This window comes from Tiliqua scincoides, chromosome 3, assembly GCF_035046505.1.
Source record: "Tiliqua scincoides isolate rTilSci1 chromosome 3, rTilSci1.hap2, whole genome shotgun sequence".
NCBI lineage: Eukaryota > Metazoa > Chordata > Lepidosauria > Squamata > Scincidae > Tiliqua > Tiliqua scincoides.
Window position 1 is genome coordinate 223,742,796 of NC_089823.1, and position 27,567 is coordinate 223,770,362.

General features: G+C 44.6%; 1 protein-coding gene across 2 annotated transcripts in view; it reads right to left on the bottom strand.

The window, feature by feature from the left end:
- GOLIM4 (golgi integral membrane protein 4) overlaps positions 1–27,567 on the bottom strand; it is a 60,007-nt gene that overhangs the window by 15,028 nt on the left and 17,412 nt on the right. For both annotated transcript variants that reach the window (XM_066622170.1, XM_066622169.1), the window contains 8 exons: positions 14,371–14,445; positions 11,522–11,571; positions 9,631–9,684; positions 8,743–8,893; positions 8,443–8,525; positions 4,520–4,603; positions 1,963–2,130; positions 448–801 (listed from right to left, as the gene is read on the bottom strand). In XM_066622170.1, the coding sequence (XP_066478267.1) occupies positions 448–801; positions 1,963–2,130; positions 4,520–4,603; positions 8,443–8,525; positions 8,743–8,893; positions 9,631–9,684; positions 11,522–11,571; positions 14,371–14,445 (1,019 nt within the window). The remainder of the gene's footprint in view (positions 1–447; positions 802–1,962; positions 2,131–4,519; positions 4,604–8,442; positions 8,526–8,742; positions 8,894–9,630; positions 9,685–11,521; positions 11,572–14,370; positions 14,446–27,567) is intronic.

Genomic DNA, 27,567 nt, shown 5'->3' on the forward strand with positions numbered 1-27,567 from the left:
TCTTATGTTCTTATGAGTAGACCTGGTTAGGATTGTGCCCTTAATTGACAGATTAAGGCTGCAATCCTAACCACACTTTCCTGAGAGTAAGCCCCATTGAACAAAATAGGACATACTTCTTAGTAGGCCTGGTTAGGATTGTGCCCAGATTAACTCAATTAAGCAGTAGTGGCCAAAGTTTCCAAAATCAGGGAGATAGCATCATGGAGTGCAAGCTCCAGTGCCTATGCAACAGTCATACATACTTCACAGAGTGTTCACCTCTAGTCTACTGAACTGGGGATCAGACAGCAGCACAGCACTGGAGAGGCAGGCAAGAGGGTAAGTCTGGCTCAAGGCGACAGTCAAGCCTGGAGGCTGTCCTCCTGCCTACAACTCCCTCTGCCTACCTCACCCATCATAGCCATGTTGCAGATTGGCAACTCTACATAAGAGGGAACAATCCACCTGTGAACGATCGTGTTCTCCCACAATGTTAGTCTCTTCTTCAATGTGTTCTTTCTCTTTCCATTCACGCTCTTCTGGGGCTTGGTCTAGATCCTCAGTTAAGTGCTCAGGCTGCCCGGCTTGCTCCATTTCTTCCTCTTCAAGTTCCTTTTTGTGCTCTTCCTCATCCTGCTCCACGTGTTGTTCCTCATCTTCTCCTGCTTCCTGCTTCTGCTGAATATTCAGCTCTCGAGGAGGGTGGCCTTCCATCAATTTCCCACCCGGATGAAACAATTCAGCTCTAACTTCTCGCCCTTCCAAGTGGATTCCTTGGTTGGCTTCATCTCCCCCTGGGTGCTGGTCATTCAGTGTAACCTGCAACCATACAGAGGATTAAATCTGGATTGTTTGTTTCAAAATACATTGCTTCTTAAGTGCGCTAGACTGTACAGAGTCATAGACTGTACAACATGGGCTTTGACTCCTGAAACATTTATCAGCTTTTTTGAGATGGAGGTGATCTTTTTCGATGATCCACAGCAGGCAACTTCTGGCCAGGGGTAAGAGAGAGGAAAAGGGAGAATAGGAAGGAATAGAGAACACACAACGTAAATTAAACACTAGATAGCAATATTCTTAACAGAGAGACTAGCAGCACAATCCTATGTAGAAGTCCCACTGAATCCAACAGGAGTTACTCACAGGTAATTGTGTTTAAGAGTGCAGTCTAAGATGCACATGAAAAATATGGATAGAGGCAAATATCAGGACTCCACCTTCTTTGAGAATTGTAGGCCCATCCTTCTGACTTACAATGGCATCTGCTAGAGTTGTGCCTAAGGAATAGGTATGCCCAAACATCACTAGGAAAAGGCAGCATTTGCCCAAACTGTAGGTCATGACCCACCAGTGTGTCCTGAACCACAGTTTGGGAAAAGCATGACTCATTGGTGGGTCATGACCCAATATTTGGTGGGTCGCAGGCCTGCTGAGGCCAAAAAGCTGTAGAACAAAATGGTGTGTGACCCAGAAGTTGTTTTCGGGCTGCGCCTGAACGCTCCTCACAACCCTGGCTGTGTCACGCCATGTTTTGTAGCCAATAATACTGAGAACATGCAGGCACGCCCCGGAAGGGACTTCCAGGCCATGCACCATTTTAGTCTGCAGCTCCCTGGCCTTGGCAGGCCCTGGATCTACTGTGGACAATGCAGTGGGTCACCAAGGGCAGACATCTGGGGACCCCTGGGATAAGGGAAGCAGAACCCTATTTTTCACATCATTTCTCTATTAACACTTGCCTCCATTTTCTTCCCCCTTCCTCTGTTGCCTCCCTTGTGTCCATTGCAAGGGACTGCAAGCTCCTCAGGGCAGGGGTCTGTCCTCTTTTTCTTTGCAAAGAGACATGTACAGAGTACCAGTAATTCTCCTCCTCCACCTAATTCTGTGACTGCTAATTCTGGGATGGGTCTTTAAAATGGCAGATTCTTATCAAGTGAGGACCTGAAGGGAAAGAAAAGGGAAAAGGCCCATCATCACCTCCTTTTGCTCTTCAGGGGCATCTGTGTCATGTGCTTTGGAGTCACTGGGAGAAGAAGGTGCTGGTGTTGCTGGCAGAACAGGCGACTGCTGCACATTTTCGGGTCTCTGGAAACTTGGCATCTTTTTGAGCGTGTCCTTCAATTGTCTGTATTCCTCCACTTGGGACTAGAATTCAAATGCAACCATTAGCAATCACTATCAGATGAGCAACATCTTATTAAAAACTGCACGGAGACAGCAGCTCCTGGGCAATGGAGGGATTTCAACTACACATGCACATCAGATCAAAACGCCCATGTGCTAAAGCTGGATGTTTCTGTGTGCCAGAGTGCACCAATTTAATACATTACAGCAGGCATGCAAAGTCTAGCGTAAAATCCCACAGCAGAGCAATAGGGATTAGCTTTTTATGCCACGCAGAAGAGGAACAAACTGTCAGAAGTGAATTATTACATTTCCTTTCAACCCTTAAAGAGAGAGCAGGAGAGAGAGAGAGAGAGGGAGAGAAAGAATATTAGTCTCATGTACTTGTTCAGGTGCTTGTAAGAAAACTAAAAAACTAGCTTTGCTTTCTTAATTAAGTTGTCCACATTTGCAACATATTATGAAATCAAATTATCCTGAACAAATGGGAAGTGAGGTTCTGTGGTGAAAATGCAGTAAAATAAACTAAACACCAATTTAGCATAGTCGCTGAGCTACAACCGGCTTTGAGTGATGGGAGAGCAGTGTACAAAAACATGCCTCCCTTCCAGCAGACATCAAGAATTCTATATATAATGTGGACATTTGATCCCGTGACCTGTACATATGGCTGCCTCATTTACATGGCTCCTCATTCTCAAGACAGGGAGAGGAGATGTCACAAATAGGGCAGCAGTGCAGATAGGTAGTGAACATGTGTTATACATTGCTACAAGTGCGTGGGAGAGACTATAAGAAGAGCCTGGTGCTGGATCACACCAAGGTATATCAACTCCAGCATTCCGGTTTCCCATAGTATCCAGCCAAATGTCTCCCCAGGAAACCCATAAGCAGGGTCTAAAGGCAATACAGCTCCCCCTGCCATCTCTGCTCTTCCACAGATCATCTGAACTGGATCAGGCAAAGAAAAAACCTGTTTTTGAGAGAGACTACGAAAGAAGAGTCCTGCTGTATGAGGCCAAAGGCCCAACTAGCCCAGCTTCCAGGATCTCACTGTGGACCACCAGATGCCTCAAGAAGCACACAAGACAACAAGATACCCACATCCTGTTGCCACTCATTGCATCTGGCATTCAGAGATAGGCTACCTCCAAAACCCAGATGTTACCTACAATCATCATGGCTTGTAACCAGTGCAGGACTTTTCCTCCACAGATCTGTCCAATCCCCTTTTAAAGACACTTGGGCCAGGTGCCATTATCACACCCTGTAGCAAGGAGCCCCACAGATTAATTACATGCTGGGTAAATAAATATTTCCTTTTGTCCTTTCTCTGTAAACCGCTTTGTGAACTTTTAGTTGAAAAGCGGTATATAAATACTGTTGATTGATTGATTGATTGTCTGTTCTAATCCTCCTGCCAGTCACTTTTAGTGGATATCCCCTAGTTCTGGTGTTGTGCGAGAGGGAAAAGAACTTCCCTTTATCCATCCCATGCATCATTTCATATTTCTTAATCATGTCTCCCCCTACAGATTCACTCTGCTTGAAAAACTCGCTGTGGGGAAGCTCAAACCTTGGGGTTAATTTGCAACATCCAAAAGGACTATCCTTCAGCAGCCAGGCAGCTTACAAAAGAACTGCAGATGCCCTTAAAGAGGTGGGCTCAAACAACAAGAACCCACCATGGTAAAAACTGCTTTGCCACAGGGCCAACTGGACTAGTACAGTGGGTCCTCAGTATCCACAAGGAATTCATTCCAGGGCCTCCTATGGATAACAAATTCTGTGGATAATTAAATCTGTGGCTGGAGGGCTTCAGAGGACCTCCTGAATGCAACTGGAAGTCGCTGGTGCGAACTGGAAGTGCCTTCTGGTTGCATCCAAGAGGCCTCCAGCCACAGGCTCGGCATCAGAGGATCCTGAAAACCGAGTGTGCCAAGCCCACAGATAAGGAAAGCACACTTTACGGTCTACTCTTGCCTACCAGCAGCTGTCCAAAGTCCTGGACAGAGACCTTTCCCCAAACTTGCAACTGAAGATCCAAGATCCTGAGTTAAAAGAAGCAGCCATGGAGAAAAAAGCCCACTGAGGACTTAACTTGCAGTCTCCTAGTCAGGAAAACAAAAGTGCTGCTTTTTGCCCTACATGCATTCACCCGACTCCATAATGAAGCTGTCAAGAAACAAAAACTATTTATTGTGCTATAATTTCAGCTGAGCAGAAATCTTCCAGGCATGCATTTTCTCTCCTCGAAGAGTGCAGCTGCTTGTTAACTAGAGATCTCCATGCAAAAGCCTTGCATGCATAAAATTTGCAGTCAGCAGAAATAAGAGGAAAGGCATTTCGGAAGATAGAAACCGCCATTCATTAGAAACGGAGCCAATGCAAAGCCACTTTCCTGGCTGACCTGTGCAGCTCGTAGCGCACTCTTGTGTTCTTCCAATGTCACTGCAAGCTGGTCATGCTGGGAGAGTAAATTCTTATGTTGCAGCTACACAAAAGAAAACATCGCATCAAGTCTGATTTTATTAAATACCAAAGAAAACAACAATCATTCTTCTAAATGAATGATTTTTGTTTTGGTGGAGACTATTTTTATTGTTTTTCCATTGTTGTTCACAGTTGGCAGGGGGCCACTGAAAAGTGGTATAGAAAAATAAACATAAAATAAATAGAATTGGGCACCACTTGCTTACCAATTAAAACAGTTACACAGCTGTAAATGGCCTGAGATTCTCACTCATGTTTCAAAGACAATCTTGAGAAACATGTTCTGGGGCGTTCCAAAGCACACAGAGCTTTCCCAATCCAAAGACTTCCTTCCCCATTTATTCCAAAGAAGAGTGTACCTCTGTGCACACAAAATGACAAGCATGAGAAAATGCGTCCTCTAATAAACTGAGTAGGGGGTTGCATATGCTTGGGGAAATCTATATGCACATCAGGGCGAAGAGAGAGTTTCTGGAGGAGGGGCTTCGGCCTGAAGCCATGAGGTGCCTCTCCTGCAATTGTTTCACAGATTTTGATACAACAAAAGTAACAACAGTGCTTACAAAGGCAAGAGCCTCTTCATCTGGAACCCGCAGATTTGATTCAGCACAAGTGCCAGACTGGCGCTGGAGAACCTCATCTGACTTCCTGGATGCGACTAGAAGTGCCTGCTGGTTGCGAGGCTCTCTTAGGCCCGGGGAGGCCATGCACAACCTCTCTGGACCTCAGAACATCTCCCAAAAGTACTGGAAAGGCACTTTCAGTTTTTGGAAAAAATGGAAGTGCCTATCCAACACTTTACTAGGGGCCACACATGGCCACTCTGAGCCTCAGATCACCTCTGGATGTGACTGGAAGGTGCCTCTGGTTGCATCCAGAGGTCTTCTGATGTCCCCCACCTATGGATTCCATTATCTGCAGGTTTTGGTCCCAGTGGGGATCTGGGATCAGATGCCCTGAAGACAACAAGGGCAACCTGTACATTCTAGAAGTATCATTTATCTTCATCAAATACGTACAGCTGTCCCTAGTAAATTCTCTGGAGTTCAGCCTTGGATGAGAATAAAAAATGGTAAAATTAGGCCAGAAGAAATGCCTGAATGAAATAATATTACATCTACATGGGTAGAGATTGGTAAAATTGATTTTCTTGTACTGGACATCTGTGTTTTTTATGTTGATTAGATTTTATGGGCTTTGCCCTTTCTTAAGAGAAGACTGCTGCTGGTTTTGCTTTATTGTGATTTTAAGGTTTTATTTATCACATTTTTATACTGCCCTTCCTCCAAGGAGCTCGGGGTGGAGTACAAAGCTGCTCCCTTCCTTTTGTCCTCACAACAACCCTATGAGGTAGGTGAGGCTGAGAGGAAGTGACTGGCCCAAAGTCACCCAGGAAGCTTCACGGCTGAGGGGGGATTTGAACCTGGATCTTCCAGGTCTAAGTCCACCTCCCTAAAGGCTATTTTATTGTTTATTAATAAATTCTTGTTTTAATTGTGGCTTTATGTTTTGTAAGCCACCTTGGGTGCTCTTCAGGGAGGAAAGTGGGATAGAAATTGTACAAATAAATAAATAGATAAAACTGAAGATGTAGGAATGTGCTTTTCTGGATAACACCCAAGGAACAAAAAGCCCAGACGGATTTTCTTAGAAAACTAAGAAATCCTATCTGGGATTTGTGCTGCTAGAACTCATGCTCCAAGACCCTTTGCAGTGCTACAAAGCCTGGGGCACTGCTTTGTGCTTCCAGGTTTTTGCTGCAAATGGCCAGTAGTGCGGTGCAGTGCACAAGTGAACAGGAGGCCCCACCAGTGTTGGAGGCAGGGAGGAGATGGTTTGGGGATGTTCTGAGGCAATGACTTTTCTCAGGTTTTTGTCCACAGCATCTGGTAAGCAGCAGTTTGTGCTGCCTCTGAACGTTTGATGGATCTACACTCCCCGACAGTCCCAGGTACCCTGAATGGAGCTTGAATACAACCAGAGCCAGTGCAAGGTGCCTTTGCTGCATATTCCCAGCCAGGAGTCAGACACAGAACTTCCCCGTGCCGCTCAAGGACTTTTTTTGCACCTTTTGTTTCAGTACAGTGCCAAACAAAGATGCAGGGATGCCTTTACTTCTCAAAGATGAATCTGTGAATACTTGGAAAACAGTGATACCATGAATCATAGGTATCTGGCCTAAACTTTGCAGATTTCACATCCTATATTGCAGTGTTTCTCAAACAGGGAGGGTGGGTGGGTCACAAGCCAATTTCAGGTGAGTCACAAGCCAATTTCAGGTGGGTCACACAGCACCTAACTCAGCCACCCTTAAAAATACAGAACTGAGAATACATGGTGCAGAACTGCTGGGCAGAGCTCCCAGTGCAATATGGAAATTGCTCTGCAGGGGACAAAAAAGCTCTGCAGAGAATTATTAAGATTGCACAGCACATCATCAACCTTCATCTACCGGCTATGGAGGACATCTATACACCTCACTGTCTGCAGAAGTCACATAGTATTCTGAGAGATTCCTTCCATCCGGCTCATAAGTTCTTTGAACTGTTGTCTTTGGGTAGACAGTGCAGAACTATTAGATCAGCACCACACGATTCCTGAACAGTTTTTATCCCACAGCCATAACTACATTGAATAAGGTGATATAGTTGTTACCATGCTCCTGGGCATTATGGTCTGTTATACTGTTTTTATATTATGATGCATGTTGTATAGAATGTGTGGGTGAGTGTGTAGTGTGTGAGTGATTGTTGGAATTGTAGTATATATTTATGCTTGTATCTCAAAAGGTACATAAATTTTATTGTGCTGCAGCACAATGACAAGTTACTACTACTACTACTACTGTGGGAGAGAGGCATGGTGCTTTGCCCTGAATAGGTGGGAAGATGGAACACAGGAAAGGGGGGAGGGCTATGTGACTGGAGAAGAATTCAAGTCTATGTTCTGCTTTGACTTCCAAGTTGGAATGTCTGAATTCCAAGCTACGCAAAATAATGGCATGAGCCTGCTGTGGAATGGGACCTTTGATTGATCACAGCTTAGGTTTGAAGCCTAAACTAAAGGTGTCACTTCTGGCCATGACATCATTTCCAGGTTAATGACATCACTTCCAGTCGGTCCTAACAAACTGTCATTGTAAAAAGTGGGTTCTGGTGCTAAAAAATTCGAGAAGAACTGCTATATTGCATCTTCACTTTAAGAAGATGTGTGGATCAAGGGCACCACAACTCAGAGTGGAACCCAGTGCCACCTCAGATCTGCCACTGCTGCTTCTGCTATCCCCCCCCACACACACAAAATGTCCATACTCCTCATGCAATTTCTTCAAACACAGAAGCACAGGGCTGCCAGTTTAATATAAATGGACTGGGCAAACAAAGGTACTCCATCATTCACGCAGTCCCTGTAAATAGAACACACGTCTGTGTTAGAATAAACTTGAGCAAGGAGAAGGGCAAGAAGGCATCTGATCCACTGTCCATTTGCTTTTAGCAGGTGGAAAGAGGATCACTGCAGCTCACATCCACAGCTGGCTGGAAGGAGGCAGTAGTGGACTCAAGGTGAAGAGCACTCCAAATCCATCATTCTTTCACACACACACCCACAATCCAGCATTGACGCAACCAGCACCTCCTTGCCACAGGGAACGGGCCAATCCCTGCACATGATGATACAGCATTTTTTTAAAAATACACTTGGCATTCTTGCCTTCCAACAAGCCAGAAAAGGTACACATTTCTGTCAATACCTTATCTTGCAAGTGCAGTATTTTAAACTCTCTTTAGCAAACATGAGGAATCGGGGGGGCCCTATTTCATTGGGAGATCAGTAACTTACCTTCACATCTTGTAGCTGGGTGTGAATATCTTGGTCAGTTTTTCTCAACTGCCTGTTCTCTTCTCGAAGATGATACATAGATTCTATTAAAAATTCAATACAAAGACTGAAACGGATCTTTCAGACAAAGATGAGATTTACAGCTTGCAGAAGGAATTCTAATTATGCATATTGGCATAAAGCAAATATTTGTTCTCAAATACTGCTGGAAATTAGTTTTAGGCCATTCTGGATGCAGGTGCAAAGGATGGGCTGCGTCCATCTCCCCCTTTCCTGAAATGTAGGGAGACAGTTCTGTACCTTTCAACTTGGAGAGTTCCTGCTCCTTCTCTTGCTGTAGCTCCACATATCTCTGCTTGTGATCATTGACTGCTCTGCTAAACTCATCTCCTTGCCTCTTATGCTCTCCCTCCAGGTCCGAGTGCAGCTTCTTCAGTTCTTCATGTTGGCTCTATAAGAAACAAAACAAAGTGGGACACAACACAAGGAATTCTTGATCTGAACCACTGGCTACTTAGGCTGCAATCCTATCCATACTTTCCTAGGAGTAAGTCCCATTGAACACAATGGGACTTACTTCCGAGTAGACATGCATAGGTTTGGGCTGTTATGCATTTGGGTTTCTAAATCAACACCTGTCACTAGGCAAGAGAGCCAGTTTCAAATCAGGCCTGCTGCAGACATCGCAATGCCACATAGGAGCTGTCCCGTTTCAATTTCCCTCCCAGGGCTAATGGCAGAGTCAAGGAACAATTTTCTTCATGACCACTATGCAGGAGAAAAAGGTTAAATACCCCCTCCCTGCATGCCGCAGCCCCAATCCAGATCAGGGGACCCTTCAATGGCTATTTTCTAAAAGCAAGCGTAGGGCCCAACTATGCATTTAACCCAATGTGTCACTTGGCCCTAAAAAGGCTTTCCGGTGGCTACACACTGAAGACAGCTCTCATTTCAAAAACAAGCAGACAGGTACTTGTCTACGACAACCCAGGGAAACACACTGTACTCAAGAAGATGTAAAGCTCTTCGAGATGCCCCAAAAGACCAGTTTCAAGCTGAAACAATACCATTAAGTGGAGATTTTCAACATATGCCAAGGAGAATCTGAAGCTAAACATTATCATCTTTTGACAAACACGCCTACGAAGATTGGATTTCTAAGAAAACAGGGAGCTCCAAGATATCTACCTTCAGCATCTGGTGTTGGGCATTCAAAGCACTGTATCTGCTATTAGAATCTTGCTGGAAAACAAAACCAAGCAATACATAATTAGTTACCACTTTCAACCACTTCAGGTACAGCAATGGTAATTTCTGCAAATTAGGAAATTGAGACCTAGTGACTTGAACTGCTCTTGGGTCTCCTTAGAGGACTGCCCATAGGACTACCCTTTGCAAAAATCAGCATACAGCCTAAGGTGTGGCTTTTGAAGTACTGGTCCCAACTGCTTCTCTCCCATACTACCCAGTCACCCAAAGGCAAGCAACAAGGACAGTCTGAGACTTTTGTCCACAACTGGCTGGCACTGGTTCCCCAGACTGGGGAGGGAGAGGGGACCACAACAAACATGTCCAAATACAGTCAGCTAGATGGGATCTCCCTTTTAGGGGTGAGCTTCAGTCTCCTGGCTAAAAGTTCTAGAATTTTCCAAAGTTGGCTCTGAGAAGGCACAGAATGCTGTTAGTGTGACTTCACATGGATGTCTCTCACAAAGAGCGGCAAATATTAAGCTACGGGTTGAAAGAAGCAGCGAAGCTTTGGCTGCTTATTAGACCACATTATGAACACTGCAATGCCACATGGCCATTCCCATTAAAATTGTGAGGGGGGGGGAGAGAGAAGAAAACGATACATTGCAGCTTCATGTCACATGTTCTATTCATTACATGGTAGAAGGGAATGTGCAGCCCTTCTTCCATCACATAAAGATGACTGCAAGTGCCTTTTATGCACAAAGCAGGCTGTGTTTAGAAACTAGAAATACCATGTTGCTAATTGCCAGCAATAGTTCTTCCGTCCTTGCTTTCTTCCAAAAATGTGCGTTTTTCCAGCTTTATCCTTGCATCAACCTGGAAGGTAGGTTTGGTTGAGAGAGTGCGACTGGCCCAAAGTCACCAATGGGCTTCAGAGTAAAGCAGACCATTTGGACTTGTGGCTCTCTGGTCTTAGTTCAATATTCTGTCACATCACCACTGTTCCTCATCTAAGATAGCCTGAAAAAGAGGCTCCTTAAGCTAGAGAGGTACCATGCCTTGCCATCAGAGTTGGTATAGTGTAATCATTACAATATTGGACTGCAAAACAGGAATCCCCCATTCAAATATCACTTCTGCCATCAACTCCCTAGGCAAGCTGCAACCCTCAACCTCACTGCAACCTGGAAGGACAGCATCAAATAATACATATGGTGTGTGTTGCATACTCAAAAAGTGCTGAACAAACGCTGTGCATTTAAGCGTGCCTGTGCTTCAAAGGCAATTTAACAACCATTGGGTTTGAGCAAAAAAGGTCCTACTTGTAATAAGTAGTATTAGTAATAAGCATAGACAGGAGACAAACGCATAGGAAGTCATGCCTTTGCTTGATGTTCCTGCCACCGTTTTTCCAGCTACTGAAGAGACAAGCCAGTCTTTACCCTGTACAGAGGTTTCTCTCTTCAGCAGCAAAAAAATGTCATTTCAATTTGGAAAACCACCAAATTGAAAACCACCAATTTGTTTCTTAAGTTAAGCATGAAAACAGAAAATGGACAAGGGGAGGGCGAATGAAGACAGATAAGATAGGGCCTCTTATCACTTCATTTTTCCAGAGTTCTTCCCACCCAGACCCCCACAATCATGATGGCTGCTTACATTTCTTTCTTCTTTTTAAAAAGAAGTCTCAGTATGTCAAGATTCTAATTAAGATGTCACACAACACAAGACGTCACCCCCAAGTTTGAATTTTACTATCACTACATAGCTGCTCCTTTTCTTTATCCTCCGAGACATAATAAAAGTGAAAAGCAGTCAGAATGTTGTTGTTGGTTAAACGTATAAGCATCGAGTCTTTGTCCAGACACACTGTGTGCTCACTTACCCTTCCTTTATTTAGTGTTTCTTGTGCTTCTAATTTATAAACAAGAAAGTCTAAAAAACAAAGGGGGAGAAAATGATAAAATTTGAGGAATATCTACATAAGAAAGAAAAAAAGCTAAGCTAAAAGCCAAGAGGTAGCTACAGTTCATGGAGGCACTTTGGGGAGCCAAGCAATCTTTAGTGTACACATTCTGCCATTGCACATACAGTTGGCCGGCGGCATCCATAGGGGTTCCATTCCTGGAACCCCTGCAGATGCCAAAACCGAATCTGCAGGTCTGGGCCCTCACCTGACCTCTAGGTGTGATTGGAAGCAAGCAGAGGTGTTCCGAGACCTGGACAGACCGCATGTGGCCTCTCTAGGCCTCAGAAAGCCCACAAGGAGGGTCAGAAAAGCACTTCCAGTTTTCAAAAAAACCAGGAGTGCCTTTATGACACCTTGGGGGGTGTTCTGAGGCCTGGAGAGGCCACACGTGCCCTCCCTGGGCCTCAGAAAGCCTCCCAGATGCACTGGAATGTGCTTCTGGCTGCATCTGGCTGGTCAGGTTCTGAACCTGCACCAAGTCAAACCCACGGGTTCTCAACCTGTGGATAAAAAAGGCCCACCCGTATACACAGGTGCTACTTGATTTCTGCACACCCAACTGGTAAGTAAACATGTGAGCTACCACCATTTAAGTGCACTGTGTTTTGGTGCTGGGAGGAACTAATCAGAAGTTCTGCCAGCTCTTTCATCTGTGGTAGTCCACTCACTCGCATAGAGGCCACCCCTCCACAGTGCATAGGGATGCTATGAACAAACACCTGTTGCTGAATTGCAGAAAAGTACACAAAAGGAGAAAGGTATATGCAAGAAGAGCTATATACACTGTGCAATGCGTGACTTCGGTATAACCTTCACAGCAGGAAAACATGTTTAAATGAGTTTGAGTGACAAGACTAGACCCGCTTAAGCTGAATTTCTAACAGGCTTCTAACATTCCTGCAGAACATTAAAAGCACAAAAAATAATCATAAAATTGTGGTCATTCCCCATTAAAAAAACACAGGCCAGGATTTGATTAAATGGGAGCTCTTGGGCTCCACTCCAGTTCCTCCTGCCCCTGAAAAGACACTACTGACACCAGATTTATATATATATATATATATATATATATATATATATATATATATATCCCCACTCTGGGTCTGGACAAACCCGAGGGAGGCCATTTCAAAACAGTGTGCCTTGAAAAATTAAGCTCCTATGTTGGAAGCGTCCATCACGGTATACACAGTGGTGGCTTCTGAGGTAGTTCAATAGGTAAAAAGTGCCAGCAGCCACTTCACAGCAATCAAAAGGGGGAGATTCTCGACATTACCATATGCCACCAGGAGGCCATCAGCACTGTGCAGTGTCGTCCCCCCGCCCATTTCCCCCCCCCCCGCTGTCAGAGCAGGTTAGCAGGTTGCCCCTGTGGCAATTGTATAATCAGCAACTACCCACCTGCATAGTGCAGGCCATGATACTTCCCACCTTCACTGCTAACTCTTATTGGGAATGTGGCTGCCACCAGCAGTTTCATCGAACAAACCACCTCAGTGGTTGCCACTGAAAATAAGCCCTTTACATCTATTTGAGTACAGGAATGAAGATTTTACCTGGCCAGGTCCAGCTTGAGCAAAGAATGGTGATAGGTAGTATGAAATATACTATTTGTCCACTAGATGGCAGCAGAAAACCATTAAGGCAACACAAAGCTCATTTGCTAGCCAGAATGCAAAGAGGGGCATGGAAAGTTCTTTTTGATTTGGGTATCCACTAGACCAGAGGTTCTCACACCTTTAGCACCAGGACCCACTTTTTAGAATGAGAATCTGTCAGGACCCACCGGAAGTGATGTCATGACCGGAAGTGACATCATCAAGCAGGAATATTTTTTTTTTTAACTATCCTAGGTTGCAATCCTATCCAGGATTGGATAGGATCCCAAAGGATCCTTTGGCCGGATCCCAAAGGATCTCCTCTATGGAGAACTCGTGCAAGGAAAGCGCCCTTCAGGTAGACCACAGCTGCGATACAAGGACATCTGCAAGAGGGATCTGAAGGCCTTAGGGATGGACCTCAACAAGTGGGAAACCCTGGCCTCTGAGCGGCCCGCTTGGAGGCAGGCTGTGCAGCATGGCCTTTCCCAGTTTGAAGAGACACTTGGCCAACAGTCTGAGGCTAAGAGGCAAAGAAGGAAGGCCCATAGCCAGGGAGACAGACCAGGGACAGACTGCACTTGCTCCCGGTGTGGAAGGGATTGTCACTCCCGGATTGGCCTTTTCAGCCACACTAGACGCTGTGCCAGAACCACCTTTCAGAGCGCGATACCATAGTCTTTCGAGACTGAAGGTTGCCAATACAATCCTATCCAGGATTAAGTCCCATTTACTATCATTGTTAAAAGAATATACATAGTAACTTGTTAAAAGTACAGGTCTGTAACATTTTCCCAAATGCAGTCACATACCATGGTAGCATCAAGTCTAATATGTTAAAAATAAAATATGGAAATGAATGGGGACCCACCTGAAATTGGTTCGCGACCCACCACCTAGTGGGTCCTGACCCATAGTTTGAGAAACACTGCACTAGACTATATTAAGTTGAATGCAAACAGCCTACTCCTCATGAGCAACTATTTTTTAAAGGTCTGGTAAAGAACAGCTCACTAATGGAGCACATTTCTATTCAGAAAACTATAGGGAGCCCTTAATGCAACATGTTCTTGGATTAGTAACTAATAGCGTGAACAAAAAATCCATGTGATTTGGATTGAATCCAGCTAAGATTGTGGGAAAGTCAAATGAAGTCAAAAGCATTACCTTCTTTTGCTTTCTTATGTTCAAGCCTTTCCTTTTGCAAAGACTTTTCTAATCTTGACCGGTGCTCATATACAACTGGGGGGAAAAAAAGAGAAATCTATTATGAAAAAGCAGTCATTTAATAGGCAACAGAACATACAAATATATAAGCATTCCTACTGATGCAGTGTGCAGGACATCAATACAGAAAAGGTACATAATAATTTAGGATCCTGTGTGAATTTCTGGCTGCCACACCTCTAAAAGGATACCGTGACGCTGGAAAAGGGGCAGAAGAGGACACCAACAACAAAAAATGAGTGCTGGGGCATCTTTCCTGCACAGAAATGTGACAATATTTGGGGCTATTAAGCTTGAGGAAAAATAACATGGTTGAGACTTAGAAACATTATCAACATTGTGGAGTCCAAGGAAAGATAAATCCTTCTCCTTGCAACATGAGAACAAGGAATCATCCAATGAAACCAACAGGAGGGAATTTAATAAGGACAAAAGGAGGTATTTTACAGTGCACTGTTAGCCTGTGGAACCTGTTGCCACAAGATGAACATAAGATGTGGTGATGACTACCAGCTTGGATGGCTTTAAAAGGAGGTTGGACCAATTCATGGAGGGCAGGTCTATCTACACCTATTCACCACTATGCCCATGAGCTACCTCAAAGTTTCATGGTAGTGTGCCTCTGAATGCCAGTTGCAGAGGAGCAAAAGCAGGAGAGAAGTATGCTTTTCTCTCTGGATTCTTGGTTTCCCAGAGGTAGCTGGTGGGCCACTGTGAAGAACAGGAAGCTGGACTAGATGGTCTTTGACCTGATCCAGCAGGGCTTTTCTTATGTTCTTAGAGCAATTCTAAGAGCTGCATCAAGATAAAACACATGAAGTGCTTTGCACACTAAGGGCTCACTCCTATCCAAGTTTCCACAACTGATGCAGCTGCAATGCAGCCCTGAGGTAAGGGAACAAACGTTCCCTAACACTGAGGAAGCCTCTGTGACTGCACACCCCCTCCCCACCGCAGGATACAGAGTACACACTGTGGATACGGCTGCATCAGTGCTAGAAATTTGGATAGGATCTGGCTCTAAGAGAGCTAAGCATTATTAATTTGCATGCACCCCATGCAAGCTGCCTTGTCTCAGCTGTCAAGCTACCTTGTGGATTCTGAAGGATGGAAAGGCAGGGCGCAAATATTTTAGATAAGCATTCTTTTGCATATGTACGGAATGCCTCTTTCTTTCTGCTGAATAAATGCAACCAGCAAGACCCTCTCTGCACTGCATTCCAGAAAGTTTTCAGTCCAGCACCTCAAGATCTACTTGACTCCAGGGATTTGAGCAGCAGAGTGCCAGAGCACAGGATCAGATCATTGCTGCCCTTTCACCGCGGAACGAAGGAGGAAAAGTACCACTTCAAAATGCTGAAATAATCTTTCGCTATCACACAGATTATTGATTTTAAAAAGCACCGGGAGCTTCTAAATTCAGTTTTACACCAGCTAAGCTGTAAGATGAGGCACTCTTTCAAAGGCATTTGATGGGTCAGGTTTTTTTCAAGTGAATAAAAGATATAAATGGAAAAGGGTCTTTTCATCTTATACATTCAATGCAAAATGAGACAGCAAAAAGTTTTCTGACATGAGAACACAGTGGCCCCAAGGGACAATAAACTGCAACACATATCCAAACAGGGTCAAAATATTTAAAATAGTGACAATTTAAAAATAAATTATTGTTTTCCAACCAATTATAAATGCTTTCTAATGGGAAACTGAATACTCCCTACCCTCTCTTCTCCTGCAAAAAATATACTATGATTTAAACTGAACTCGATCATGGTTCACAAAGGCTCATTGGGCTGCATTCTATGTATTTTTTTTCAGTAAACAGAAAGAACATCCACTTTCACAAGAGGGGAGAGCAATTTCTGTCAATCCCTCTTTCAGTCAGGATGGCAATAGTGGCTCCAGCAGGACAATGGGGGCGAAATCAGCAGAAATCACCTCCCCCTGGCACAAAGTAAAATGCTTCTATTTATGAAAGAAAGACTTAGGATCCAACCCACATAGTTCAATTGAACTCGATAATGACCTGTTTTTTGCTAGAGCAGTAGTTTCCAATCTTTTTTCACTTCCATACCCTTTGATAGCCCATTTCCACAAATTGTACCTCTCATATTAGCAAAATGTTTGTAATTAATACAGTTGCAGTTAGAGGTGGGGCCTTGATAGCTGCGAGGGATCCATTCTCAGACCCCCGCAGATACAGAAAAGTGCAGATTACAAAATCCATGATTTCTGCTTCTTCAAACTCTCTGAAGGCGACCAGGCCCTCCCAAAGACTTTTAAAGGCGTGAAAACGTCACTTCCAGGTTGCAGCCAAAATCCAGAAGTCGTCATTTTATGCTTCTAGGAGGCATTATGAAGTCTGCAAAGGCCACAGGCCGATGTGTGTGGTCTCTGCGGGTATCAGAAAGCAGTCACCAAATCTCCAGTCACCAAATCTAGCTCAGTGTGGGTCAGGGGGACTCACAACAAGTCAAATCCACAGATAAAAAAATCTGGAGATAAGTAGGCTCAGCCTGTATTTCAGATTTATATGTTGTAACTGTAAATAAATGTCCCAATAATGGGATTTAAAAGCAATGGAATAATTTTTATAAAACACACAACAAATGTTCAGTGTGATCTTTGAGTTTCTTTTGAGGACCATATGGTAGTTTTTGGAAATCGGATTCAAGTGATATAAGATACAGTCTTAAATCCAGAACTGCATCCAACTCACATCGGTATTTATTTTTTATGAAGGCATAAGAAGAGAAAGCCTCTCCACCAGGTTCACATCCTTGCTTGTATAGCTGGTATGTCTTGTTTGTAAATGCCACAGGAGTAAAGAAGGTTTCGTGCTACCATTGGATAATACACACACTACACACTTTGGATTTAGGACATTCCTCATTTCCCATACATCTCCCAGACAACCTATACTTCATTATTTATCACAGTATTTTCTTTTTTTACCTGTCTGAAAAACTGAAGCTTATGCCTTTTCACTGTTTTGCACTTTGGTGCAAAGAAGTTCTTAGTGATTGATCACTTTCCACATTATGTTTCAGATTTTTTACCGTGCCAGTTTTCAACTACTGATCCTTATCTTATATGAATTGATGACCAAAAACTAGCAGTTGGTGGGGCTTTCCCAGCAAGCTAATTGCCTTCCTTCCTTCCTGCAAGCCCTACAAGGCATTCTAATACAGACCTGCCTATTTCTGCCATTATTCTATCCTTTTTTGAGTACCCCTAAAGGTCCTATCAAGTACCCTGGAGGTACATGTACCCCAGGTTTGGAACGACTGTCCTCGAGGCTGCCACCTAGCTTCAGCAATGGCCAGCCATATTTCCTTGAGAAGTTTATAAGCAGGGAATAAGCATTCCTTGTTATTTGTCCTCAGGACCTGCTCATCAGAAATTTACAACCTCTGAATAAGGCTTTCATCACTAAGACAGACTTATCCTGCATGAGACTGCAAAAGCCACGTTAATTTGAATGAATTTTCATAACAAGGATGTGGAAAATAAATGTCATTTGTCCACCCACTAAAGACTGGGACTCGACAGACAAATAACATTCATTACAGTACATGAATCCAAAGCAGGTCAGTTTCTAATAGTGCCCTTGGTGCTGAACAAACTTGCTGCCCACCCCATGTTCAAAGGAAATGGAAGAATGCAGGAGGGATGAATAAGCTCTTGGTTTTCAAGAGCTTCTGATGCCAAGTGGAAAATTTTGGGAGAACAGAGATTCAGCTTATGCAGTAGATCTATTTGGTTGCGTTCATTTTTTAAAAAAAGTTGTGCGTCCCAGGTCACAAGCAAATCTATATATCATTAACACTATGCTTAAAAGCATTGCTTCTTAAGATATTGATGCTGACTTACGGCCCCCTCATTTGTAATATTAAGAAAATAACAGCATTATAAAAAAAAAAAAGACTATCATATTTGTGGAACTCAATATTCGTAGCGTTGTAAAACTCAGAAGCTAAGATTCTGGACGTCACCGAATCCTGAACCTCCATGTCGGGTCACCCGCCTTTGGGTCATCTAGCTGGCAACCTTCAGTCTCAAAAGAGTATGGTATCGTGCTCTGAATGGTGGTTCTGCAACAGCGTCTAGTGTGGCTGAAAAGGCCAATTCGGGAGTGACGGTCCCTTCCATACTGGGAGCAAGTGTAGTGTGTCCCTGGTCTGTCTCCCAGGCTATGGGCCTTCCTTCTTTGCCTCTTAGCCTCAGAATGTTGGCCAAGTGTCTCTTCAAACTGGGAAAGGCCATGCTGCACAGCCTGCCTCCAAGCGGGCCGCTCAGAGGCCAAGGTTTCCCACCTGTTGAGGTCCACTCCTAAGGCCTTCAGATCCCTCTTGCAGATGTCCTTGTATTGCAGCTGTAGTCTACCTTGGGTCATCATAGAATTGAGTAGCCCTATTGCGGGGCTACTTGCCTTACCTAGGAGAATGGGATGAAAGTCCTCTTCTCCTGAGGAGCCGCCAGTGCTTCCCAAGTTGCTGATGCAGCCCTAGGTGCTGGGCAGCTCAGGATTGGGCAGTCCAAAATTGATTTGTTATTTTTTTAAAAACCCTTATAGGAACGGGCATAAGTTTTGTTTCTCTATTTTTAAAGTGAATAAGACCTAGAAAATAAATTTGGAAATGTGCTGATGAATCTTGCAATTTATGCAATCAAGGGATAAAAAAAGTACAAAAAGACTGTGAACCAAAATTGAGAAGCTGGAAAACAGATGGAGAGTTCAGTATGCCTCATTCTGAATGTGGCTTTTAACATCTGGGTGAGAAACTATCATTGACAGCACAAACCCAGACATGTCTACTCAGAAGTCAACCCCACAAAGTGTAATGACACATACTCCCAGGCAGGGCTCGTCCATCCATTAAGCCAACTAGAGCAGTTGCCTCAGGCAGCAAATTGGAGAGTGCCCATTTCTGTCTTCCTACTTGCCTCTACTGCTCCTTCCTCCTCCCAGGACTGGAAAAGGAAGAGGGCATAGAGAGGAAAAAGAAGGGTAGAGGGCACTGAGCTAGAACACTGCAGTGGGAGGAGCAGAGGCTGGCCCATCATCAGGTAAGTGAAGTAGCATTTGGCTTACTGCCACAAGAGTCAGGAGGCCTTGGGCTGGCACTGCTCCCAGGTAATTGTGTATACTAGACTGCAGACCAAGATTATGCTCTTTGATATTATCTGCATGTGTGTTGTATGGTGCCCATTATGAACTCTTTATCTTTAGGAAGCAAAGTGAGACGCTAGTACTTTTCTTGACTTTGACCTGTTCTCCAACAGATCAATCCCAACAGGAAACCTCAGATGCATATCCGATTACCACAATCCAAAAACTGTTGAAACCACTTCCTCAAAGCAGTTTTGTTGCAAGTGGATTAAGTCAGCGGTACCATTTTCTGGAAATAGCGTAATCACGGGTTGTTACCATAAAAACAGAGCTTTCACAAGTCTCGAGACAGTTCCTACATGTGTGCACTAACCCAAACAAGCAGAAAGAAGCACAGTTCCAAAGCCCTGCAGCATCATGAATCTGGAAGTGATGTGCAATACAAATTTGCAGGATGGATGTTGCCAAATGTCAGTTGCTCCTAGCAACAGGGCAACAAGAAGACTTGCTATTGGAAGGGTTGCTTGTCTTTACATCCACTGTATCTTCTGCAACTAAATGGTACCAGCCGCACCAGCTAGCACAGTGGTCAATTAAATTGTCATTGCATATAAATTGATTGGGGGGTCAAATCCTGTCAAAATATTCCATGAACCCAAGAATGCCACTGTGTTGCTGACAGCTCACCTTTATTCTTTCGTTGAGATGCCATCTGCTAGCAGTGGCAGAAGTGACAGCTGGTTGCCCTAGAGCCCTGCACAGTCAGGGGCATACCAAGCTGCACAGCAGAGTTTCTCCTACTTGTCACCTGGTGTAACTACAGGCACCACCGAACAGGAAGACAAGCATGTACAGCCAAGACCACGGCCCCATCTTGCCTGCTGCAGGAAGTACTCTGACCTGTCAATTGTTATGCAAAGTTCCTGTGAAAAGGAGGGACCAGAGCTCAGTGGTATGGTACATGCTTTGCAAGTGAAAGGTCCAGATTCAATGCCTGGCATCACCTTAAGAGTTGCCTGAAATCCTAAAGAGTCGCTGCCTGTCAGTGTAGCCAATACTGACTCAAGATGGACCAATGGTTTGACTCTATATACAATGCAGCTTTATATACTCGCATGCAAGGGGTTGAACTCAGGACTAGGAAACCAGAGCAACACTAAACAAAATGTCCCACAGGTCAGACAGAGACCTGGACGGACTGCAGTTCACCCACCACTGCTCTACCCAGTAGAGTTTCTACATCCACTAACCACCCTAACCAAACTCATGAGCCGTCTTGCTCCATTCCACAAATGCTCACTGCCAGGGCCACCCATAACTTAAAACCTGCATCCTTGAAATGAAACCCAATATGGCACCATTTGAAGCAAAGTTCAGATTTTCATATTTGGTATGGCATAACCGGTCAGACTGCAGACATACATCACCCAAGGCCGTAGTAGAGACTTTACCGTAGTAGAGACTTTACTAGTAGCAGTAGAGACTTCAAAAGCAAAGGATCGTGTTCACCTGTACATTGTGAAGAGACTAACCTTTCATGCAAACTCATCTAAGCGAGTAGTAGCCCTGAACAAGTTTTACTACCTTGTCTGCCTGCACACACCTGGTTTAGTAATTTGGGACATAGTGATAGATTAAAAGGGGGGGGGAAAGATAACCCAACTCTTCTCCAAAGTACAGAACTTCACTCCCTAGTCCATTGGTTCCCAAACTGTGGGTCGGGACCCAATGGTGGGTCGCAATCTGATCTTTGGCAAGACACCAAAGGGTGAAGGACAGATCAGATAACTAATTGTCTCAAGCCCTGAGGCTGTTCAAAAATCAGATACTGTAGCAATTACCCTGCAAAGAGCTGAGCTCCTGCAATTGACAAGCATGTGTAAATATAGGGAGAAACATGTTTGAGGGTCTTTTTTCTGGTTATTATTACTTATAAATAAATAAGTCTGGTAGTCCAGGTGGGTTTCGATGAAGTGTCATTTAAAAAGGTGGGTCCCAGTCCTAAAAAGTATGGGAAACTCTGACCTAGTCACCCAAAGTCAATTTTTTCCTGCCAAATGCTCTTTATTCACTTGTCAGGGACTGTCCTGCTACAGTCAACCTCTAGTTGTTTTCTACTGATCAGAAAGAAGCAATTACTGAGCTATTCAAGTGTTTTCTTATCTAACCAATACTCAGATCTCCCATTTATTCAAAGGTAACATGCCAAAAGAAGTTTTGAGCGTGACTTATTAAAGAGTGCAAGACTTTTTAAAGTTGCTTCCTCCATAAGCTGCCCTGCTGCAAGATGACTCTAGAGCAGTGTTTCTCAAACTGTGGGTCGGAACCCACTAGGTAGGTTGCGAGCCAATTTCAGGTGGGTCCCCATTCATTTCAATATTTTATTTTTAATATATTAGACTTCATGCTACCATGGTATGGGATTGCATTTGGGGAAATGTTACAGACCTGTACTTTTAACAAGCTACTATATATTTTGTTTTAACAATGGTAGTAAGTGGGACTTACTCCTGGGTCAGTGAGCAAAAGATTACAGCCTAGGATTGTTAAAAATTTTCCTGCTTGATGATGTCACTTCTGGTAGTCATGACATCACTTCTGGTGGGTCCTGACAGATTCTGACAGATAAAAAGTGGGTCCTGGTGCTAAATGTGCAAGAACCACTGCTCTAGAGTAACCAGCACTGGGCTATGCCATACTACCAGCACTGTATCTGAGCCCCCTGCCACCTGTGGAAGTAAGTAAAGTGCTAAGCAGCATAGAGGCTGGGAGAGGGTGGCAGGAGGGTGTTTTGGAGGCTGGCAGGAGTATAATGGGAGGGGAGATGGCAGAACAGGCGTGGGACTGGCAGGCAGGGAGAAGGCCTAAACCATATTCTATCCTCCCAGGCCTGGAAGCCCCACACAGGGCTTCTTGGACTTGTGACAGGTAAATAGTAAATATCCCCCTACCCCAAGGAGACATCCATCCTGCTCCGCATTCACCTCCGTTTTGCTCCCACCACCTGAACTGGCTCCAAAGGGGAGGAGAAGGGGCTGCCTGCATGCTGCAGTGAGGCTCCCTGCAAAACTTAGTGCTTTGCACCCCCTCCAGCTACGCCACTGCACTGCCCCCAGTCCGTCACTGGAAACAGCTAATGCTTAACATAAGAACAGCCCCACTGGATCAGGCCATAGGCCCATCTAGTTCAGCTTCCTGTATCTCACAGCGGCCCACCAAATGCCCCAGGGAGCACACCAGATAACAAGAGACCTGCATCCTGGTGCCCTCCCTTGCATCTGGCATTCTGACATAGCCCATTTCTAAAATCAGGAGGTTGCACATACACATCATGGCTTGTACCCCGTAATGGATTTTTCCTCCAAAAACTTGTCCAACCCCCTTTTAAAGGCGTCCAGGCCAGATGCCGTCACCACATCCTGTGGCAAGGAGTTCCACAGACCAACCACACACTGAGTAAAGAAATATTTTCTCTTGTCTGTTCTAACTCTCCCAACACTCAATTTTAGTGGATGTCCCCTGGTTCTGGTGTTATATGGCTAAAAGTATGCCCACTCAACACATGAGTGCCAGAGAACTGAAGCCTGAAACATCACGAGTAACCAGAATAAGAATAATATTCAATTAATCATGTCAGGACATTTATTTTATTTACCATTTGCATTAGAATCTCCTTGCCAACAACCCTTTTATCAATCCTGTGTGCTTTTCGACACACATCTTGCTTTGATCTTTTGCATTCCCCCCATTGCTTTGTTCTGTCTTTGAACAAACTTCTTACATTTTTACTGTTTTATCTGACTCATCCAAGTTCATTTAGGAGGGAGTGCGTTTGCCATGCCTCCCCAGACCACTGCATTCCACTACTGCGGTGGTTCTCATACTGGTGGGTTGCAACCCACCAGTTCGTGTAACGCTTCCCGCATCCATTTAAGGGTGGGGGGAGAGGCAGCGATGTGATCCCCAGGAGCATGTTGCTAAGAGGGGGTGAGAGGGGTGCTTTTACTTAATTTGTGCTAGGGCAAGCAGCAGGAGGTGCAGGCAGCCCCATACAGACCTCCGCAGGGCTCACCAAGGCTTGGAATCTTCAGAAATAGCAAGCACAAGTAACTTTCAGTTTGTGAAAACAGCCAAGAAGTGGCTTACACTTACTATTTCTGAAGATTCCAAGCTTCGGGGAGCCCTGTGGAGGGCTGCGCAGGGCTCCCCACACCTCCTGCTGCTTGCCCTAACACACAGTAAGTAGAAGCACCTCACTCGCCCTCCCCTTAGTGACTTGATTCTGGAGTTCATGTTGCTGCTCTCGCCCCTCCCCGGCAGACTTACCTTCAGAGTAAAGCTCCAAAAAAGTTTGAGAACCACTGCACTACTATTTTCTTTCTAAGTTAAACCCTCTTCCATATCCTGATTCCTTCCGGTCAACTGTTGCTTTTAGGAAAATGAAAATGCTTCAGAATATCCAATCGGGGCTTCTGGAAGTACATACATTTTAGACTGCAGGTCTCCCTAAAAAGATATTGCTGACATGATACAGGAGAGACCTCTGGACAACTGTACTACCTCCAAAGGCATGTGGGGAAATCACTTGTTTGCAAGAGCTACCACAGTCAGTGAACATACGAACATAAGAACAGCCCCACTGGATCAGGCCATAGGTCCATCCAGTCCAGCTTCCTGTATCTCACAGTGGCCCACCAAATGCCCCAGGGAGCACACCAGACAACAAGAGACCTCATCCTGGTGCCCTCCCTTGCATCTGGCATTCTGACATAGCCTACTTCTAAAATCAGGAGGTTGCACATACACATCATGGCTTGTAACCCGTAATGGATTTTTTCTCCAGAAACTTGTCCAATCCCCTTTTAAAAGCATCCAGGCCAGATGCCGTCACCACATCCTGCAGCAAGGAGTTCCACAGACCAATCACATGCTGAGTAAAGAAATATTTTCTTTTGTCTGTCCTAACCCTCCCAACACTCAATTTTAGTGAATGTCCCCTGGTTCTGGTGTTATGTGGGAGTGTAAAGAGCATCTCTCTATCCACTCTATCCTTCCCGTGCATAATTTTGTATGTCTCCATCATGTCCCCCCTCAGGCGTCTCTTTTCTAGGCTGAAGAGGCCCAAACGCCGTAGCCTTTCCTCATAAGGAAGGTGCCCCAGCCCAGTAATCATCTTAGTCGCTCTTTTGCACCTTTTCCATTTCCACTATGTCCTTTTTGAGATGTGGCAACCAGAACTGGATGCAATACTCCAGGTGTGGCCTTACCATTGATTTGTATAACGGCATGTACAACGGCATGTACATTGATTTGTACAATGGCCTTACCATTGATTTGTACAAAGGTGTGGCAGACACAACACCCCCCACACCTGGGGCAAAGGACCGCAAAGCTGCCCCCCGTGTGAAATGCAGCCCTCCCCCCGCCTCCAAAGAAACCACCCCCTGCCTCCAAAGTCTCCTGTGACCAGAGGACCAACTGGGGAAGCCACCTCAGGCATCCCCGTGGTCTTAAACAGCACTTCTGGAAAACCTGAACTGCCATTTCCAATCAAGGAGGCTTCCTGCATGGTCCTAGAGGCATGCGGACCTAGCGCCAGAGGCACTTGCCCCTTTTATCCAGCACTGAGTCCACTGCTGACCACAGTGAAATCTTTAGACCACCAGATGTAGAAAGAAATCCCTATCCTAGCAAGACAAGTTACATCTCCTAAATTGCCCCATCCTCAATGTGATCTGCTTATGAAAATTGCCATTGCATGTCCCATGAGTTCTCATGTTGCAAGTTCTTCTACTAGTGCCAGTAAATTTTTTTCACAAAAAGCTACTTGTGCTGGTAAACCAGTAAATGTAAAATGAATAGTAGCCATAAATTGAGATTAGAGCAGGTCTGCACAGTTTGTGGCCCATTGCATCAGAAGTAGCTCACAAGCCTTACCTGCCTGAGACAGGAAAGCCACTAAGTACACCACAGGTCACAATATGCAGCTGGTGGGTCACGTTCAGCTGGTGGGTCACTACTTGTACAGACCTGGTTTATTAGGCTATACACAAGGCCCCGTGTTATCCACAGGTTAGGCATACGTTGATTTTATCATGCACAGATGCTGAACTGCCCTCCCCTGAGCCCTCTAATCCCAGCCACGTCCGGAAGGTTTTCTGAGGCCCGCAAAGACCACATGCAATTGCCTGCACCCTCTGTGGGCTTCAGAATGAAGCCCAGAGTCATTTAAAGGCAACTTTTGGTTTCTGCCAAAAACCAAGGGTCACTTTTAAATGGGTCCAGGCTTTATTCTGAAGCCTGCAGAGGCCACGGGTGGGCAGGTATGGCCTCTGCGGGCTTCACAAAGCCTCCAACACTGCTCCGGTCACGTTTGAAACTTTAATGGCCCTCTAAGTCTGCCGCCGGTTTTGAACACCCACAGATTTCAGTATCTGTAGGGCTTCCTGGAACGGAACATGGATAACAAGGACCCACCTATATAATATGGAGCTGCCTCTGCAGAAGCAGTTTGGCCACTAAATACCAGTTAAGCAACCATTAGAAGGCTGCTATTTCCTGCTGGTGGGCCACTGTGGGAAGCAGAAGGCTGGACTAGAAGGGCCCTGGCCTGACCCAGCAAGGCTCCTTCTTATTTTTTTATTATTTTCACCCAGAATATAATTCATACACAGGTGGCATTCTGGATACTAAACATTTTATTCAAATCACTGCCATTATTAGTATTATCAGCAGCACATCAAACGCTACAACTTGTACCAATTTAAACTTAAAAATAATAAACTCTGCCTACAGGCTCCCATGCTAAAACAATTAAAGGTTATTCTAAAACTGGGAGACACCAGGAATATCAAGCCTGAGCATAGAAACGGGGTGCGGGGGTGGGGAGGAAAGACAAGAGAATTTGGCAGGGCTGTGGGAAAAGGGAGGGAACTTTCCTTACAGAGATTTATCCTCTCACACATGGTAATCTAAAAGTGACTTGCCTTCAGCTTTATTTCTGAATGCTCTCTTCTTCCCTGCCCTCTCTGTCCCATCACCCACTTTATCTGGAGGATGATGCCGCGACTGTCTAGACCTTCCGTGCGATCGCATTTCCTAGGGCTAGTTTGAGAGCGCCTGGTTTTTTATTTTTCCTTAAGACCACAGAATCATACCTATTTAAAGCACGGGGCAAGCATTCCCGCCCTTCCAAAAATTACATCAGTATCCATTGCACAAAAGAACAGCTGCTTCGGCCAAGTGGGTAACAGAGAAAGAATATGTCACTATTTATAGATATTTGCCACAATCTTCCATTCAGTTACACGTTTTAAGGTCACCGTCTACGATTTATTTAAGGATTTGTCAACTGCCCTTCCCCTCACCTACAAGACGAAGTCTAGAGAACTGAGCATGAAATCACTATCATTCATTTCTGAGGTGAACAAGCCTGCTTCATAGCAGCACAAAAATGGGAAGGAATGTCACGACTATTTTCTCTCTCTGGTACCCTTCATCCCTTAAAAGGTTAAGGAGGGCATACAAATATACAGGTTTTTTTTAGAGTGGAGGCTGCTGCTTGGTAAATAACTTTCTGTGTCAAGGCAAACTCTTACACAAAATGGTTGTGCCACATTTCATCATGAAGGAACATTTATTTTGGCCTCTTGAATAAGCACATTGTGACATGACTTAACACAACACACATGCACAGCAACCTCCAGAACAATTTTGCTACTTTAAAAAAAAAAACAACTAAAGTAGTCTCTTTCTTTTAGGAAAAAGAAAAGTGACTGTATAGACAAACATAATATCACTCTTCACAATATTTTAAAAGGCAGGCAGACACATGAAGTGCGGCAAGACAGACAGCATTTGATCATAGTTGGTGCATACATCTATCATGCAAGGCAACAAACTGTGGCATTCCACTGCTACCATTTCTCTCTATGCTATTTCAAACTTCAAAAGGGACCCAGAAGATGAGAAACTGGAAAGGGTAAATATCTATAGGCATTTGTTCTTCAGACAAACCAACAGGT